At 38.6% G+C, this 14,105-nt stretch overlaps 1 protein-coding gene across 3 annotated transcripts; it reads right to left on the bottom strand.

Annotated features, from left to right (window-relative positions):
• Positions 1 to 1,372: 1,372 nt before the first annotated feature.
• PUS7L (pseudouridine synthase 7 like) lies at positions 1,373 to 13,978 on the bottom strand. 3 transcript variants are annotated; one of them, XM_075059192.1, is made up of 9 exons: positions 13,890 to 13,978; positions 12,682 to 13,615; positions 11,859 to 12,018; positions 10,028 to 10,223; positions 8,319 to 8,417; positions 6,701 to 6,782; positions 4,943 to 5,220; positions 3,176 to 3,229; positions 1,373 to 2,540 (listed from the first exon to the last, which is right to left on the bottom strand). In XM_075059192.1, the coding sequence occupies exons 2-9, from the start codon at positions 13,571 to 13,573 to the stop codon at positions 2,217 to 2,219; spliced, it is 2,085 nt and encodes a 694-aa protein (XP_074915293.1). In that variant the 5' UTR covers positions 13,574 to 13,615; positions 13,890 to 13,978; the 3' UTR covers positions 1,373 to 2,216. The 3 variants fall into 3 exon arrangements, with proteins under 3 accessions (XP_074915293.1, XP_074915294.1, XP_074915295.1); XM_075059193.1 differs by having other exon boundaries at positions 13,894 to 13,926; XM_075059194.1 differs by lacking the exon at positions 13,890 to 13,978 and having other exon boundaries at positions 11,859 to 12,004; positions 12,857 to 13,756.
• Between the last annotated feature and the right edge of the window lie 127 nt (positions 13,979 to 14,105).

Genomic DNA, 14,105 nt, shown 5'->3' with positions numbered 1-14,105 from the left:
ATATTTCTATATTTCTATTTTTCCTATTGGTACAATTCTAGGTCTATTTATTAGCCTTGGGAGATTTATCTTACTCAGCTGTTAGCAACAACTGAAAGACTGATGCCATAAACAGAGTTCGATTTATATTATGAATTCTCGCTCAGTAAAAATGAGTAGACTTTTCCATTTTAGTTTTAAGTCATACTGCCATCTACAGATTGAATAAACACTTGCAATACTCTGCTCTAGGATAACAGCGTAATCCAGGTTGGAAGAGGCCTCTGGTCTCTAGTCCAACTGCCTCCACAAAGCAGGGCTGCCCCTGAGCTCAGACCAGGTTGCTCCCCCTGGGTCTTGGAAACGTCCTCAAGCGGAGACTGCACAGCTTCTGGGCAGCCTGTTCCACTGCCTGACTGTCCTCAAGGGGCAAAAGTATTTCCTTTTAACCAGTCTGAATCTCTCATTTCAATTTATGCTCATTGCCTCTTGTTGCCTGCCGTGCATCACTATGAAGAGCCTGGCTCCACCTTGCTAACCTCCCCATAGGTACTGGGGAGCTGCTGTTGGTTGCCCACTCAGGCTGTCTCTTCTCCAGGTTGAAGAAGCCCAGTTCCTTCAGCATCTCCTCAAATGGCAAGTGCTCCAGCACCCAAATAGCTTGGAGGCCATTTGCTGAATCCGCTCCATTTTTTTGATGTCTTTCTTGTGCTGGGGATCAAAACTGGATGTGGTACTTAAATGGGGTCCAACAAGTGCTGAAAAATGAGACAAAATCCCTTTCCTTGATCTAGTGGCTGTGTCCCTGCTAACACAACCCAGGAGGCTGCTGGTCATCCTTGCTGCCAAGGCACACAGCTAGCCCATGTTCAGCTGCCCACCAGGCCCCCAGGGCCATTCCTGCAGAGCTGCTCCCCAGCCTGTCCCTCCCCAGCCTGGGCTGCTGCAGGGTTGCTTCCTTCCCAGGGGCAGCACTTTGCGTTTGTCCTTGCTGAATGTCTTAAGGCTGGCCTGTTCCTCCAGCATGCCCAGGTTGCCCTGAATGGCAGCTTGATCCTCCAGAGTATCCATTTGTTCCCTTAATTTGGTGTCGTCTGCAGATTGCATGAGGGTGAATTCCATCCCCTCCTCCAGGGCACTGACAAAGACATTAAACAGGATGGGGCCTAGGAGAGACCCCAGTGGTACTGCAGGTAGGGTATGACAAATTAAGCACTACTCTCCGAGCCTCATCATCCAATCACTTTTTTACCCGTCTGGTTGTTCACCCATTCAGACCATAATGTCCTAACTTGGTTTCAAGAATATTGTAGGACAGTGCCAAACGCCTTGCTAAAGTCAAGGTAAATGACATTTTCTGCTCTCCCCTTTTCCACAAATCCACTCATTTTATCACAGTTAACTGCTTTTCTTTAATTAAGAAAAAAATATAAAAGCTTTTTTCCAGTGATGGTTCCATTAACATTCTTTTGCTACCATAAGGCTTCACAGTAATAGGAATAGAGTCTGCATCCTGTAAACAATAAAACAGGGTTTTGGGTTTATTATAAATGGTTTTGCAGTTATGTTAATTACTCACCTCATCTTGATGAGCTTACTTGAATAGGCACTAACAGCTATGCACTACTTAATCCTGGAATCCTTAGCATTAACTTAAGTTGGGGGATTCATCAAACGTCTGATAAAGTATCAGATGACTTATCACTGTTGACTCAGGACTTTTACCTTTTAACACTTAGTGCCTGAACACAACAAAAATACAATATATTTAGTGAACCTCGGTACAGCAACTTTTCAGTTAGATACCTGTAGGCTGCAAATTTGCAACATTATTGCTTGAACAGCATTTAGTATAAACCCTTTTTAAAAACAATGATTATGAAATAAAAGATAAATTTGCTGCAAACATTTTTCCAGGATTTAACTTTGCAAATCAGATGTCTATGCAAACATGAAATTCATGCTTGCAGCCCATGGCTTCTTTCAGTTCTGTTAGACCTGCCTGGCATAACACATAGTCTTACTCCAATGCATCCAAGGGTTTGCATTTAGAGTTTGGAATATTTTTGCAACATTCCAAAGGATTTTGGTGGTTTTTTTCCTAATCAGTATGAATCTCAATCTAAAACTTTTTCCTATTCCTGGCTTGAAACTGTCATTCTCCCTTATTTTCTTGGCATTATACATAAAATATCACCATTGTATAATATTCCTGCAATCTTTCATTAACTGGAATCTTAAAAGTCACATTTCATTATTTCTCTCAGACAGACTGTTGCATAACATGAAGGATCAAGGTCAAACGATACATGAAGCGAGACTTTTGATTCATTCAGATGGTTGTCTTCAGTTTGGATTCCTTTTTCACTACCTTCCAAAAAATATGACAGATTTTGAACATTTTTCAGAATGGGTCTGTAGCATCCAGGTATATTCAGCTGTAATGGAGACACTCTGAATTTGCACATCTGCAGCTCATCCTTAGAAAGCCTTTCATGGTACCATTGCCCAACTTTATTACTGGGATACTTGATGCTATGGCCCACCATTGGAAGAACCACCTTCAAAAGAAAAAAAACAAAACAACAAATATTTTTGAAATAAAGCCCACCAATTCCCCTTTAAATAAAAGTGATTAAAATTTTAAATGTGTCTAGATCTTGTGTTTTGGGGCCTGAAATAGTAAAACAGCAGCTTCTCTTGTGAAAGAAAGCTATGCAAGGCAGGTATCTTGGATGTAATTACAGCAGAAAAAATAATCAATGTATAAGGATTCCTAAAAGAAACTAGAAATACACTAACATGAATTTCCATGATTGTTGGGAAAGATAAAGCAATAAAGACGTTAAGTTGCTTATGTAAAACTTCACAACTATGCACTCTGAACCTTCAAAAATTAGAATGTCAGCTGCTCTTGAATGTTTTTCCCAGTAGACTGAAAAAATTTTCAAAGTATTTACATTCAGCTTCAAGATAAATATTGCCATACTGCAAATGACACTGTACTTATTTCCATTACAAAGTAAATATTCTTTCCTCCTGTTTGTTATGAGAGTGGAGATTAGTTCACATGTGTTTTCTTTAATGTGCATTCTGGCAAGGAAGAAGATGTATTTAAAAATCACAGTATTTTTAAAACAAAACATTTTAATCAAATAAAGAGATCAACAACTCAGAATTTTTCATACAGACTTACTTGGTTTATAGAGTATTTGTTAGCTGACTCGTCTGGAGCAGTGACTACATGAACCTGACAAGACATTTAAGAAGTTAAGAAAAAAAAAAACTTTTCAAAAATAAAACATACACTTTATTTTAGGAATTATGCACTGTACTCCCAAACTCATAAAGGATTCTAAGGTCATTTGACTACTACAAGGACAATAATCTATTTCACATATGAAAAATAGTAGAGATGCTTAGTAATCTGTCTACTGGTAGATGGCATTGCATTAAATATTTACTGATGCTAGCTACCACTAATTAGCAAACTATCACTCCAAACTCATATTCTTTGAGTTTGAAGTTAACTGTACCGATGCAATCTTGTGCTACACCAGCAAAAGCAAAAATAACAGGAAAAATATTTTATTATTATATAGGAGTATATCTATATTAAACTCAGTAACTCAATACTGAATTTAATACCTCTGCTTTGCATTTTATTTGATCTACTTGTTTTATTAACATTCACTCTCAAAAATATTGTTGAAGAAAAATCACAATGGAAACAGAAGCCACTCTACAGGGACTGGAGGTTATTCAGTAACCTTTCAAATGCTCTTGTTTTCAAATTTGTAAGATGTTCACCCAAAAGAAATGAGATACATTCTGCCTATGCACACAACTGTTTATTATCCAGTAAAACACTGCAAAATTCTATACTTTATCTGATGATCAGGAGAAAGATAGAATCATAGAATCATTTAGGTTGGAAAAGACGCTTAAGCTCAAGTCCAGCTGTAAACCTAACACTGCCAAGTCCACCATTAAACCATGTCCCTAAATGCCACATACCTCCAGGGATGGTGACTCAACCGCTTCCCTGGGCAGCCTGTTCCAATGCTTGATAACCCTTTCAGTGAAGAAATGTTTCCTAATATCCAATCTAAACCTCCCCTGGCACAACCTGAGGCTGTTTCCTCTTGTCCTATCCCTTGCGACTTGGGGAAGAGACCCAACTGCTTCCACAATAAGAAAAAGGTATGCTAACCCTGAAAGAAGAGATGGCTTCAGAATGGACTTCAGCATGGCAAGACCTGGGACTGGACACTGCTCTGCTGGCTTCTGCTCATTCGCTCACCCATGGCTCCACGCACAGCTCCCAGGCTCTGCAGGCCAGCTGAAGCACTCCCTTGCCCTTTACTACTTTCCCAAGAAGACTGCTGCATTTTTTGAACAGTTGCTAACAGTTTAGACCCACCGTCAATCTGTTTTAATTGCCTGAGTAAGTGAAATTGTGCTAAACATGCTTTGACTGTGTAGCTGCAATGAGATTACCAGTTCAGCCTGAGGCCACCTTTCACCATGGGCTTACATTCATTAATATATATAATGGGAAGGTCTGACCCAGAGAGCAAGACTCAGATCTGCGCGTTGACTGATAATATAGGCACACCCAGAGTCCAGTCCGAAGGTTTTCCCCAGTCAGATCCTAAGAGCATTATATACCACACAGGCTAAATTCTTACATATATCAATTCTGACATTCTGTTCCTTCTTCTCACTTGAATAAAATGAACAGTCAGAACAGATAAAAGCTGCTAATATACATCTAGCTTATAAGCCTATTTATGGTAAATCAAAAAAAGCTACATCACTTTTTTCACCTTTGCCACTAGTATTAAATATTTTAATGAATGAACCAAAAAAACCCCATTAAAGTCTGAGTATGTATTCAAGTGCACTAAGCTATTTTTGTTTTGTTTTGTTTTTTTACAAGAACTATTTTGTGAAGACTCACCTTGTCATTCAGGGAAGCGTTTTCATCATTTTCTTCTGAGAAGACAAGATCTCCCTCAACAACTTTTGAGCCATAAATCTTCAGCCTATATGAAGCTGCTTCATTCCAAATTTTACTGCAATAAGCATGGACATAGAATATGCGCATGGAATGAGGAATATTGAGCCATCCTTTGGTACAACCTTCATGATTTACACCATAGCGATTTAAAGCTCGTAGCAACATCTTCTCTCTCACTTTAAATTCTGGCAGCATCACGAGTGCGCCCTTTGCATCTTCTAATATAAATAAAAATAATCATATAAGTAATCTCTGATCTTTAAAATATTACCTGTCAGGAAAAAATACGCTTAAGAACATAAAATAATCAGGTAGGGAAAAATGGTGTCAGTCTAACCTCTTTATGCTGACTTTTAGGTTATTATTCCCTTTCCTTCAACGTATCATGTTAGACAAATTTCATCTTATATGCCTATCAACACAGTCCCATGAATTCTATTCTATTTCATGCAGTATAAACTAAACTAGCTGTCATTCAGTTAATACAGTTGAGTTTGCATTATGGGTTTTTTTTAGAAACTTACTTCATCACTCCGAAGATTTTTTTTAGATCAGGTAACTGAAAGTAAAAACCAAGCTATAAAAGAACATTAAACCTCTACTTCACAGCATTTGAGAAAATGTATTTCATGGGAGGTAAAAAACATGTCTTTATTTTAAAGACATAAATTGCATTGGGCACTGGGAAGTCTGAGCCTCAACCAAGATGAAAATATATTTAATCAGATTTGTACTACATTATATAAATGTTTTATATTTACAGTATTATGGTTTACATATTTTCTCATTGCAAGTGATTATCTGATGAAGCCTTTTGCATAGCTTTTTACCTTTTGCTTTCAGGAAGAGGCAAGCAGCTGTTTTCAGAGTCCACATCAATGTCTTTCTATGCATCATACAGCAATGTACAGCACAGAATGATTCATCTTATCTTTTTTGTGAAATGAAATATATCTGTGTCTCTTGAAGCTATCTATCATAGCTGTTCTGTCAATCTACAGTGATAAGCAAGCTGACAGATGTGGAATATTTGAAAAAAAAAAAAAATTTGAAGTCGAGAACAGCTCCAAATTTTTAGTTTTGGAGAGAATGTTAAGTTGGATGATTAATAAAAAAAAAAGATGAACAGAGCATTTTACTCAGCACATTTCTGCCTTTGACATATTTTGTTGATTTTAGTTCAAGACAGAAAGAAGGTAGATCACAGGAAAGCATGGAAGAGAGACATAATTAGAGACATGTAAAAGCAAAGCCCAAAGGTGCAAAAACCAAGAGCTAAGACTGTTACAGAAATCTCAGAAAATTAGATGCCCACACATGTTGAGTGCTGAGTATGAGTTGAGTGCTTCATTCCTGTATACTTCCTTTATTAGGGAGGAGAAGTTTATATTCCAAAAGCAGACAGATAGAAGAAGGCTTTGGTAAAATTATCTTAGTCTTTTCCAGCACTATGTTATACAGCATTTGTTTCTATACTGTGTTGCACCTGAAGTACATTAGTTTTCCGCTATTCTGCACATTTAGGGCCTCACCCTCATCTAATTTTTAACTGTAACTTCAGTGAATTCTGCGGAATAAGCTATAAGTGGTATAAAGCAGCAGCAACAACTTACAACACTACAATCTCTGCGCAGCAACAGCTTATTCCCTCACAATAGTGACCCTGAATAAATATAGAGACAATTTAACTGGACGTACCTGTTTGAAGAAAGTATCTTTTTGCATTGTTTACAGGGTCATCAGTATCTTCGGGTGTGAAGAATAACTTCACAGCTTTCACCTTTAAAAAACAATATTAATAATTTGTATTTTTTGCATTTAAATATAACTATTTGTCAACTAAACAGACAATCATGCATCCATTTCTGTGTTAACGCGTTCTGCAAGCTCTCAAAATTATTATCAGTTCTTTAAGGTCAAAGTCAAATCCTCCCTTTCACAGAAGATGTCATGAACAGCAAACCAATGTGGTTGTGTTCCTTCTCAGACTAAAGAAAGGTTTTAGTCACACAGAAGACAGCTTTCAAAGCTCTATGAGAAATAGGTCACTCTTCTTCAACATCCAGTTAGAACTCCTCCACTTTGTAATGCCATCATTCTATCCTCAACAGGAAGGTTCTTTCTTTCTCTCCTGCGTGTTTCATGCAACATTTAGACTGAACACTTTCACAGTCTCATACAGAGGGACAACTATCTTTTTTTTTATACTGAACTGTATTAGGTTAGATGACACTGTGACAGGGAAAACACTACACTAACTTCTGCTACTTGCAACACCAGTGAAGCCGCACAATTTGCTAGCACTTACACCAACCTGTGACATCTGTTCTTGTCCTCCTCTATATTGGACTGTGCAAGCACGTACTGGCATATTTTTAGTATAAATAGTAGTTCCTACATATTTTAAATTAAAAAGTAACTGAGTTAAGACTAGAGATTTAAATCATTAATCTTCAGGGTCTGGCACCTGGTACCAACTGCTAGCATACTGGAAATCAAAATGTCAGATACGTCAGCAGTAACTTCTATAGGCTGCCTTCAAATCTTAATTCCTTATATTTGGAGGATAAGTTTTCCTGACTTTTCTCAGAATCAAAACAAGATTAGAAGAAAAGGATACTCTTTTGACTTTGTAGTGTCTGATTCTGTTTTAGACCTCTGCCAAGTACTATACCATATAGATTGAAAAGTATATGACTCTTATCTTATGAATTATTACTTAAGAAATAAGCTTTCCTTAGCTTACATGGGAGCAATCACTCAGAACTAAGAGTATGGGAAAGTAGCCAAGGAATAATGGAAAGCAGCAATCTCTTCTATATAGCAGATAAATTACTGTGGTATTGAAAAAGCAAAGCCTTTCATATGATCCTATGTAATATCTTGTGACATTTTTAAGGAGTATATAGACCCCCAGCAGAATAAAGAGGCTACAAGTTAGGAAGCAATCAGGACCATGAATAAATATTGTAAAATATTGCTTCATTTTAGTGTTCAAACCTTGCATGGAATGCAGCCACTTTCCTGCCAAGTGGCATGATGACTATAACAATCACATACCAATCATAGAGAGAAAAAACACTTCCTGAACTATTAAAGCTGCACCTGCTGTTTAAAAAAGATTTTTTGTTTCAGCATGAAGATCTTCATGTTTATGTTTTTGTCAAAACTGATCTGGCAATTACTTCCAGCACGCATATGGGTTTATCTCACAAATGAAATTGTTCACTGGAAGGGTCAGCTCCAGTGCTAGACATTGCAACAGTAATGTGAAATTAACTTGACAGTAACTACTTAAATTACAAAATGAAAATACCATTTTTTCATTCAGTAAAGCCAATCCTATTTGATCTGTCTGAACATTTTGTCCTTGTCCAAATCGCTGAGGTCCGTAGTAATTTACAAAACCTTTTGTCTACAGATGAAGAATAAATACATTAAAAGCATGAAAGTACCAGGTGCAATTAGTAAGACTAAGCGTACAACACATATACATCTACATTTACATCCAAAATGCATACAAACAGTTTAGTCAGAAGTAATACGTAACAATATCATAACTCATGATTCATTACAATATTTTAGCACCTAATTTAGAAACATCTAAAGAGACAACCAAGTTCTATCATCATCTTCACTTTCTATAATTATTATAAATACAACTACAGGTCAAGTTGAAGTAATTGAGCTTTTCATATGTGTCAAATTATGAAATTTCTACTCAAGCAAATGCAGCATAACACAGGTAATGAACAGTAACCACTGTTAGACATTTTTTCTTAAAAATACTAATCTTTTTCCACAATAGTAAAGACCAAGAGTGAGCACTTCTGCTAATTGGGATTTTAAGTCTCCTGATGAGTTTGAGGTCAACTGTGGGCAGTAAAATCACAGCCATGTGACCCAATGAGAACACCCTGTTCTAGAAAATAGTAAGTATGCATGGAGTAGACAAGCGAAAAACATACTGCATTTGTTTTGGAAATGGTTATTCAGTTCAAATTATATAACTTTGCTTTGGACATCCATAGGTCCCATACGTGATTTTGTTTTCATGGAAGATGAAAAATGCATATTTTGGATTAACACACATGCTGGTTTTCTCATTCATCATCTGACTAGTAAGCTAAATCTAATAAAGCAAGACACACAATCACAGGAATTTGTGTTCATTTTCCAAACAGCAAAACAAAAAAAAAAGCCAGATGGAGCAGAGAGAGAGAGAGAGAAAGAAAAGCATTAAAGTACCAGTTGAATGCTTTTTTCAATAAAAAAATTAATCTCCAAAATACTTGTAATGTATTTTGTTTTTGCACACTGGGTAGTTTTCATTCAAGTCTTTATTCCTGGATTAATCTTCTTAAAAGTAATTTGTATTATGGTTATTACTTAGAAAGATAGGGCAAGAAAATTACTGTTGTACAAAGCACCTGAAGTTTTTCCTTTCCATGACTTGCTTTTACTTTTCTCAGTGGTTTAAGAATGTCTGATGATGGGGTTTTCTTCAGGGACTAAGGATAACAGCAATCAAAATCCACTGAATTTCAGGGAACCTTCTGTCTGTGCTGTGGACATTACACATGTATTTAAGCCATGAAAGTTTTTCACCCGAGCGGATCATGCATGTTCCTCACATGATCAAAAATCCCAACCAGTTGACACATGTAACCATATTCTTTAACCCTGTCAACTGCCACAGCGAAACACATCGGCTGGCTTTACATCTGTGCAGCAATAGCTCATATATCCATACTCATTTGCTACCAAATTTCCCCATCTGTCTTGCTGCACCACTCTGGGGTCTACAGTCTGTAGCACGGAATGAATTCACTTATGGTTCCTCCTTGGAAGGCAACTTGACTTCCTTAAGTAATGCAGGAAAGACATAAAATGGCAAAAAGCATCAAAACTGGGAAATAGTGCCATTATTGTGCTATTACAAGCATTTTCTTTAAAAGTACTTTTTTTTTCCACAGCACAGAATTAAAACTCTGTTCATTATTGGCAAGCACGAGGCTTTCTTACCTCAACATTTTCCATTGCTTCAGATATTCTCTCTTTCAAATCTGCAGAAGAGTCATGACTGTGGTGTTTGAGATCTCTCACAACTATATCAAAGTGATTGCCCTTCAGCTGACCAAGTTTAAGGTGCTGGCATGTTGAATGTATGTTGTGTATTCTCATGCCCTTTTTTTCCATTTTGCTTCCAATTTCTTTCAACCTGCATAAATAATTGGAAGAAATTACAAACCACCCTCTACTAAAGCTATCCAACCTCTAGTAAGTGTCTTCTTCACCTTTGCACTAGAATTAAAAACACTTAAAAAAATAAAAAGGAATTCAAAACAGATTATTGTGAGAAAACCAAATCAAATGCAAAGAAAGAAGTCTTAAAATTTAGTTATAGTCCAGAAATACTTTCAAAATGTTTGCTTCATTTGCACTTATATTACGTAGTTCGACAGATACTGGAATGAAGCAATTCGTTGAACTTTCTCAAGGCAACTGCACTGAATTTTGCATGTTTTATTGAAAAACAAGTAATTTACTCTTCAGTCCTAAAATCTGCTTTTCATTTAAGAAAAAAAAAAAAAAAGAAAAAGAAGAAGTAATGTGCTCTAGCAGACTGCAAAACACAATTGCTCTTTCTTGGTCAGCCTTAACAAAAACAAACTCAGCACATGGATTCTCTGGGTACGCTTGCACATGCTTGTAATTGGAAACACAGCTGACAGTTCAAGTATTTGCCCTTTAAAGTATCCACTCAATCTCTTTGTTCTTATGTGTAAGTAATAGTCATTCAAATCAAAGGAAACTTTCAGCATAAGAGCTTACCTTCTAAGCAATATTTTAATAACTTTATAAATTATTTATTTATAAAAACTACTTACTTCCCCCATTATGCTAGTGGGTTGGAAGCATTTAACTATTTTCCTTAATCATTTAAACATTAATACAATGTTTTGCTAATTACCTCTTGAACAACTGGCCTTACAGCCCAGTTTGCAGTGGAATTTCACTATTGATATATATTTTTGTTAGTAATAAATCTTAAAAACCTAAATTCTACTTTCCTTTATTTGCACAGTGTACTTTGTTGCTAAGACCAGAAGCCAGAAGAAAGTTAAAGCTGAGGAAGAAAAAAGTCATCGTTTTGACTCCAGCATTTTTACTGTTACTATGGCAGGATTTAATATGTATTTTTTACCCACTGAGCTGGCTACAGAGAGTAACAAAAATAAGGAATGGAAAGGCACGTCTTGTATTATTGACACATTATTCAGAACGTATTTTTTGTCTCAGGTTCGGTGGTATCTTCTTTACTTAGTCTTATTTTTCTTAACTGGACAATACAATAGGAGTTTATACTTAACACTCAAAGACAGCATCTGTTCAAAGTATATTTGTAATGATTTACTTCAGTTTTGTACCCGTATAAAGCTTTTAAGTTGTTGTCTGTGGACCACAAGACAATACTTTGATAGTATGGGGAAACCTGTTGTGTCGTGTAGTATAGGCTTCTTCTTGGTTCCAGCTAGTAGATGGTATTTAAGAAATTGTACAGTGGATCCCATGAGCATGAACTGGACGGATACTGTCCCAGAAGATACAGTCTATTTGTATTATGACAAATACAGAGAAAGGTGTGACTTTTTGTCAAATTCCAACACTGGGGGACTTCAACGCTAAACTGTACATATACCCTAAAGCCACAAAATATTAAAGCCATTTCCACTGTGCTCTAATACAGGTGAAGGGCAGGCACATCAATATGAACATTTCAGAAGATTGTACCACGTTGACACTTAACATATACAAATATGTGCTAAACTTAATGCACCCAGATTGTTCATACCTCTCAGGAGTCACCTTCTTCACAACCATAGGTTGGTAAGTAATAGCCTTCTTATCTTTGATGCCAGTGTAACTGAAGTCCGAAGGAAGAACACCAAGTTCAGCAGCCAAGAAGCCAATCGCTTCTAGTGTTTCTAGATTTTCTTTCTGAAGGGTGAAAGCTGAAACAATCATCTCAGAATTATTAGCAATTTGCACTTCTAAATCATACAGCTGTTCTGCCACGACAGATGGGCAGGTTCTCCCGCTCACACTATAACAGCATAGCAACTGCAATGAAATAGTCCTCCTACCCCACAAAACTAAAGGACATCGGACTTTTTCCGTACTGAAAGAGAAAAATACACAGTAAACAAAACTCTTGAAACAACCAGAAAACCTTGCTGCCTTTAAAAATAGTACCTGACAAAATGCAACACATTTCAATGAACACATATTGACTTATTGCTAGAAACATTGTATCAGAAACCAACTGCTTCAAGGAATGAGAATGTAAATCAAACTTGACCTTACTAACTTGTCCAACACCTAGATGCATCTTCTAAAATCCCCCAGTTACTTTCAAGGGAAAGCTAACACAGTTAGTGCTACAGCCAAAAGAACTGTAACCATTATCACTGAACAGTTTATGTAAAATCACTGCAGTGATTTGATTCATCCATCTCATTCTCCAGTGATGTAACTGCATTGCATTAAAAATGATTCATTTCAGCATAAACAATGGGTCAACCAGGCCTATATATCATATAAAAATGATTCTGAATCTCAGTCTTAGTAAAGAACACCATAAGACCTGACACTTTCACTAAAAATGTAATATTTACCTGTGTAAAGATCTTGTTTTTCCTGGAAACCACCAGCAGACCTTTTTCTGGACCAACTTTTTTCTCGAAATCGTACCATTATTGACATATTTGGCTGATTATTGACATCTGTCACAGCAAAAGACTTTGTTTCTAAGAGTTTTCCAAATCTTCTATTGATAAAGTGGTGAACTACCTTTCTGTGCTCCTTGTCTCCATCAGGCTCAAAAGAAAATGTAGAATTTTCTAGCTTTGCATCTAAAAATTTAAAGAAATCACTTGTTTCCTTTTCAGTCACTAACTGACAAAGTTCTCTGTAATCAGCGTTTCCTTTCACAACCATTTCATTGCCTTTTGTAACAGTGACTAGAAAGGGGAATTTCTGCCTAACGGCACTGTGTAAATCAGCTCGATTTTTCTTGTCCAGTACAGGCCCCAGCGAGAACTCCCTAGTGCCAGCATCGGCATCATTTTCCAAGTCCCACGCATCCTTCAGATCACCAGCAAATTTATAAAGCAGCTCACTCAAGGGTTCACCTAGTAAGGAATCCAATATACCAGCTTCCTCAAGGCCCGATTTCAGTTCGGGTTCATCCTCACGCTGTTTATTGTTAGGGGGTGGAAAACAGTCGCCTCCTTCCCGGCTTGGGCCACGCTCAGAAGGACTGGGCGCACCACCGCGGCCCTCGGCACACCGACCGGGAGGCTCCGTTCTCAGCTTTTTGGGGGGCTGCAGGCACGGGCTGCTTTGTTCTAGCGGCTCTTCACCGGTTTTCTGAGGTGATTCAGCCCGGGTATCCCTAAATAAGTGTTCAGGCACCTCGATTTCTGTCACTACGAAGTCACTCGGGGAGTTTTTGATGGTACCACAGAAGCCAGCGTGGTCAGTCAGGTAGCTGAAGGAACGAAGCATGGCTCCCCGCCTTCCCCTCCTCCCGGCCTGAAACCACTACACCTGCAAGAGCAGAAAATTAAAAAAAAACAAAAAAAGGGGGCGGGGGGAGAGAAAAAAAACATCAATCACTACGGGAAAGGCTGCCGAAAGGCGGGCAGGGCCGCCGGCACCGCTCCCGCCGCCGAACGGCCGTTACGGGCCGGTTCCACAGCGCGGCCACGCGGGGCGGGGCCCGCGCGCGCCCCCCGCCCCCGCGAGGCGCCGCCAGGGGGCGCCACGACCCCCCCCCCCCCCCCCCCCCCCCCCCACGGGAGAGGGCGCCCAAGGACGATACCAACTTCTCCAGGCGCGCGGGGAAAGGAAGGAAGGAAGGAAGGCAGGCAGGCACCCCCTCCTCCCCCACTCCCGGCCAGCTATGGGGCGCGCCGGAGGGGGCGGGGCAGCTCGAGGGCAGCCTATGGGAAGGGCGCGCGGGAGGAGAGCGCTTCCTCGTTCCCCTCAGCGGGCCGCCGTCTGCCGTCAGCGGCTGAGTCCCGCCCTCTTAAAGGGG

This window comes from Buteo buteo, chromosome 28 (assembly GCF_964188355.1).
Source record: "Buteo buteo chromosome 28, bButBut1.hap1.1, whole genome shotgun sequence".
NCBI lineage: Eukaryota > Metazoa > Chordata > Aves > Accipitriformes > Accipitridae > Buteo > Buteo buteo.
The sequence above is the reverse complement of the archived record's forward strand: the minus strand, read 5'-3'. Positions and strand labels throughout refer to the sequence as shown.